This window comes from Limulus polyphemus, unplaced genomic scaffold (assembly GCF_000517525.1).
Source record: "Limulus polyphemus unplaced genomic scaffold, Limulus_polyphemus-2.1.2 Scaffold831, whole genome shotgun sequence".
In the NCBI taxonomy this organism is placed as follows: Eukaryota; Metazoa; Arthropoda; class Merostomata; order Xiphosura; family Limulidae; genus Limulus; species Limulus polyphemus.
In genome coordinates this window covers 116,571-122,679 of record NW_013666441.1, presented here as the reverse complement: position 1 = coordinate 122,679, position 6,109 = coordinate 116,571, and the positions used below count along the sequence as shown (strand labels likewise).

Here is a 6,109-nt window from a genome sequence, read left to right as displayed (position 1 = left end):
TCGAGTCTGCCAGTTTTTACTGATATCTAATTAAAGCTATGTACCTAATTGAATTATATCTGCTCAGCTTGGAGATGAAGGTGACTTTAAACATCACAGCCTTAGCTAGCCACACTTATGCGTAGTAAACCTAAGAGAATGCTATACGAACATCAATTGTCTTTTGTTCTTTACTAGTTCGATATCTCAGGGCCTTAGATTTGATGATATAAACGTTAAGTTTGTTTGTAACGGTCATTTTTCTCATAATGGAACAAGAAACGGAGAAAGATATTTAACTGTTTTTCTTTGTTATATATATTTTTCAGTTTCTAGGGACAAATACATTCTCTTTCCGGATGGCACATTACATGTCAATCGTGTAACTACAGAAGACGGGCAACAGAGTTTCAGGTGCTTTACAAAAAACCGCCTTACTGGGGAAACAAAAGGAAGCGAAAACATGGCTCATCTTGTAGTTCTAGGTAAGAGTCTCGAAACTCCGAAATAGACAAAAATTAAGGTATACTTACGAATGCACGTATCTCAGTTTTCTCTCTGTTTATGTATTACTTCCAGTGGTTTGTTTTATTAATATAACCCGCTGGCCACCCATATTTTAAGTATATCTGCAACATGTGGGGCTTGAGAACTGAGGATAAAACTGATGAAGAGTGTATCTCTACTGATTTGTATGACATAGTTCTGCAGATATCTTAAAAGCAAAGTTACAATAGATAACGTTTAACACTATAACTTTATATTATAGTGTTATTTTTGTTGTTTTGTCTTCGTTGTTATATTTGTTTTTCTTAAGTTCATGTTTTATTTTGTATAGTTTATATGTATATACGTATGCAACCATTTTAAGATCTTAATATATTTTCATTTCGTAAATTATTTAATTAATTTTGATTTGATATCTTTTACTTAATATGAAATTCGGTACCGGAGTGTTTATGGTAAAACGTTATATTGAAGATAATACAAAACTACCTTTTTATGACTACAAATCTGTGTCAATCTTAGATATCTATAATACTGGAAACTCGGAGGCCTAAATATAATTTCGCACATAATAAGCGGTTATGAAGAGAGTTAACATTTTTCTTTGGAGTTCAAAACTTGTTGAATATGTATGTCTTTTTTTTCATTACTTTAATATTCACTGCCTACAAATGTTGTGATGAAATTATCCACATGGCTCCATTGTGTTTATTGAGTGAAAACATGTGCAATCAATTTCCTGTAGTTAAACTAATTATATTACGAACTCTCCATACCGGGAAAATTTTGATTTCGTCAAGAGATATATTTTATCAGAAACTTGCTGGTTCCCTCTGGAGCTCCAAAGTTCAAATACAAATAACCCAGTTAACGCACAACCCTTCTTGATGGCTCGTTATGCTCACCAAGTTCATGTTCGCCACTAATATTTTTCGTTTTTTGTATATTCAAACTAAAGATGAATGATAGATACAAACATACACTGGCAGCTATAATACCCGATAATTACAATATCCGCATCGGTTGCTGGGAGGCTTATCCCACTTGAAGTAGCATAAATCAATTCGTGTCCCGACTGTATATATATTTATCTGTTGTTATTCGTCGTTAAGCTCAAAGCTATACAATGGCCTACCACGAGTATCGAAACACAGTTTATTAGCGGTGTGAGCCCGTAAACTTGTCGCTGAGCTACTGGGGACCTTTTAAATATTAATAGTTTTAAAATGAATCCAGAAAACCTGACGTATTTTGTAAGTAAAAGCTATTTATTTCTTTTGGCTCTGAAAAATAGAGAACGTGAAAGAATTAAGTGACAAATAAAACATATTCAAATTAACCTTTTAGTAGAACCCCTACTTCTCGAACTATGATAAGAAATATGATGAATTTTTAGAATAACTTATTAAATGCACCTCTACAGACATACACTTTACAGGTCTCGTGACTATGAATAATAGATAATCTATTCAGTGATATGTTTTTCGAACGTTTGCTTTAATTAAATACACAAAAAATTAATTACAAAAATATTTTGTTGTAAATAATCTCTGGAAATGTTTTTGGCATTTTTCTTTTTGTTTTACTTTTATTTTTCGAAATTAAATCAATGAGAATATAATTTCGTAATAATGTCTTTATAAATATTTATCAAAACATTTCATGCTTCACCAGAATGAAAATAATTATAACTTAAAAAAAGAAGTAAAAAATATATAAAACAGGCTACATTTAAAAAATTATAAAAATAAGCTCTATTTTCTTCTGCTATGTGATACTATTTGTCTCATAATGTTGTCTGGTTATCAGTATTACAAACACAGAAAAATAGACCATGAACGAAGTGAAAATCTCCTAGATGAAGTAACTTGGCGAAAATCTCCTAGATGAAGTAATTTGGCGAAAATCTCCTAGATGAAATAACTTGGTGAGAATCTCTTAGATGAAGTAATTTGGCGAAAACTTCCTAGATGAATCAGTTTGGCGAAAATCTCCTAGACGAAGTAATTTGGCGAAAATCTCCTAGTTGAAGTAATTTGGCGAAAACTTCTTAGATGAATCAATTTGGCGAAAATCTCCTAGACGAAGTAATTTGGTCGAAAATACCCTAGATGAAGTAATTTGGCGAAAACTTCCTAGATGAATCAATTCGGCGAAAATCTCCTAGATGAAGTAATTTGGCGAACACTTCCTAGATGAATCAATTTGGCGAAAATCTCCTAGTGAAGTAATTTGGCGAAAACTTCTTAGATGAATCAATTTGGCGAAAATCTCCTAGATGTATTAATTTGGCGAAAATCTCCTAGATGTATTAATTTGGCGAAAATCTCCTGTATGAAGTAATTTGGCGAAAACTTCCTAGATGAAGTACCTTGATGAAAATCTCCAAGATGAAGTAATTTGGGGAACATATTTTCGATTTGGTGCTTGCCTGCAGTTTATTTTCCATATAAACCCACTATATGAATATAAAAACTAGAAAACGGGTTTAGTTATTATATATTTTTATTACTCTATGTATTCTGTATTAAACAAATAAGAATCAAAGTGTGCAGATCTCTGCTTTCTAGAGTGTTCGATTCTGAGACTGCACTAAAGTTGAGTGGACACAGTCAGGTAAGCCTACTTTCCATTTACTAATGCACGGTGTAATGTTTTTATTACTCAACCGCAGAGAATCTGTTTTTTTTTGTTTCAAAGTAATAATTAAACTTATAAACTGATTATAAGCCACCCCCTTGCTAATTTGGAAAAAAATACCCGTCTTGTTGTGGAAAACTCTTAAGTACCTAAGTACAGTGATTGGGAAAAAGGAAAACACTTTCGTTAGTGTTTAATTGCATTTCTCTAAAGTAAAAACACTTTATAACAGTTTATAAAGTAAAAACACTGTGCATAGTTTAGGCCTTATAACCTGTTTCACAGACTTTGTTTCTACCAACTGGACGACTGATATTAAAAGCTTCCCTTCTAATCTTAATCAGTTTCGGCTCGGCATGGCCAGGAGGTTAGGGCACTCGACTTCCAATCTGCAGGTCGCAGGTTCTAATCCCCGTCCCACCAAACATGCTCGCCCTTTCAGCCGTGGAGGTGTTATAATGTGACGGTCAATCCTACTATTCGTTGGTAAAAGAGTAACCCAAGAGTTGGCAGTGGGTGGTGATGACTAGCTGCCTTCCCTGTAGTCTTACACTGCTAAATTAGGGACGGCTAGCGCAGATAGCCCTCGTGTAGCTTTGCGCGAAATTCAAGTAAACAAACAAACAAATAATGGCGTGAGTAACAATGCAAAGTTGGAAAAAATGAAATGTGTCTTCTTCAAAAAGGGAGGGAGGATTACAACAAAATTACATCCATATGATTTTCGACGCCATGAAATGTCTATGTTATTTCAAATAAATTTCATGGCTGAGAATCAAAATGTAACGTGACCTAACGAAACAGACGTGATTTCAGGAATTAACACACAAGAAAACTGAAACCTACAATGAGTAGAATGCGATGAATTATCAGTGGTTACCCTCGCTATGAATAAACGACATTTTACTCTGTGACCCCTACGTGGACAACAACTTGACATAATAATAATCTTTTCGCTCCGAGAGAACCATCTAGATTATCGCAAGAACCGAAGTCGAACAAGCAAAGCGACATTTTTAAAGAACTTCATGTCCAAATATAATGGAAAAGTTTTAACAGTTTTTAAAGTTTAGCCTGAGGATTCATGGTTCGAGTTCTGTTGCCGTTAAAACACGTTCCTTACTCTGGGGCCGTGGGTGCGCTAGAACAGTGGTGGTCAAATCCTATTACTCGGTCTAATAAAAGTTCGTGGTGTGTGTTGTTGACTAGCTCTTTTCCTTTTAGTCTCTCAGTGCAATATTAGGAACGGCTATGCGCAAATAGCCATTGTGTAGCTTTACGCGCAAATTCAGAAATAAAAAAACAAGGTTATCACTTTACAAAATACACGCTTCGTTATTACTGAAATGGATAATGACCATAGAAAATTTTTACCTATGTATATGTAAATAGTTTCAAAGTCTCTGCACCTTCATCACGTCATCAATTTTCTCAAGCGTTAAACATACACTTGAATCAGCCTATCTTGTTTTTGTCCACATTGACAAAAAAATACGACTTATTACACGAACAATTCGTGCTACGAGTACTTTCCTGCATTAACAGTCTAAAGTGTGGGTTACTTTATTAAGAGTGGACTCAAACACATTGTTTTATTGTCCAGTTTCCATTCAACTTAGTTATGGAAGACACGGTTATCTAACGTGAGCTTACATTAGGTCAAGTATTGCGGTGAGCAATCGGTTTCTTATCAATTGGGGTTATACATCCAAAATCTTTAGACTAAATATGTGAGCTTTCAGTATTATGAAACTTGCTACACCCTAAGATGACATCACCAGACATCTGGCAGTATTCAAAACCCAAGGCTCAGACTAGCCAGAACTGTGAAACTTGCTCAACACTAAGATGAAATCAACAGACATCTGACAGTAGTTAACTCAATAGGTATAACAGGTAAACTTTCAGACTAAACAGTGCTGTGAAATTTGCTCCACACTAAGATGAGATCAGCAGACATCTGGCAGAAGTTAACTCAATAGGTATAACAAGCAAACTTTCAGACAAAACAGTGCTGTGAAATTTGCTGCACACTAAGATGAGATCAACAGACATCTGACAGTAGTTAACTCAATAGGTATAACAGGTAAACTTTCAGATTAAACAGTGCAGCGAAATTTGCTGCACACTAAGATGAGATCAACAGACATCTGACAGTAGTTAACTCAATAGGTATAACAGGTAAACTTTCAGAGTAAACAGTGTTGTGAAATTTGCTGCACACTAAGATGAGATCAACAGACATTTGACAGTAGTTAACTCAATAGGTATAACAGGTAAACTTTCAGACTAAACAGTGCTGTGAAATTTGCTCCACACTAAGATGGTATCATTAGATATGTGGCTGAAGTTAACTAAATAGGCTGAACATGTGAACTTTCAGAGCAGTCATTGCTCCATCTTAAGATGACATTAACAGACATCTGAAAGGTGTTAGAAGATATTCATGTGGTGCTTGCACATCTTTGGTTCTGTATATTATGAGGCTAACAAAGAATCATCTGGAATTTTGTTTTAGGATTTTGATTTTGTTGTATGCAAAACTGATATCACCCAATTTGGTCACATGGCCCAGGTGTGTTGTTTTGCCAGTTTTCGATTTTCCTATATTGATTATACTATTACATGGGTTACATTTGTATTCCTTTCTGAAACGTTTCACATTGGTTAATGGGTGAAGGAACACCCAAACACGCACTCTTCTAAGTTGAATTCAGTACAGACTCTGAAACGTTTCACATTTGGTTAATGGGTGAAGGAACACCCAAACACGCACTCTTCTAAGTTGAATTCAGTACAGACTCTGAAACGTTTCACATTTGGTTAATGGGCGAAGGAACACCCAAACACGCACTCTTCTAAGTTGAATTCAGTACAGACTCTGAAACGTTTCACATTTGGTTAATGGGTGAAGGAACACCCAAACACGCACTCTTCTAAGTTGAATTCAGTACAGACTCTGATGTTTAATATTTAGAAAAGA

The 6,109-nt window shown here is 34.9% G+C and overlaps 1 protein-coding gene across 1 annotated transcript in view; it reads left to right on the top strand.

Annotated features, from left to right (window-relative positions):
* LOC111086080 (Down syndrome cell adhesion molecule homolog) overlaps nt 1-6,109 on the top strand; it is a 166,399-nt gene that overhangs the window by 66,333 nt on the left and 93,957 nt on the right. The window contains exon 4 of the mRNA XM_022387543.1: nt 309-464. Coding sequence (XP_022243251.1) covers nt 309-464 — 156 coding nt within the window. The remainder of the gene's footprint in view (nt 1-308; nt 465-6,109) is intronic.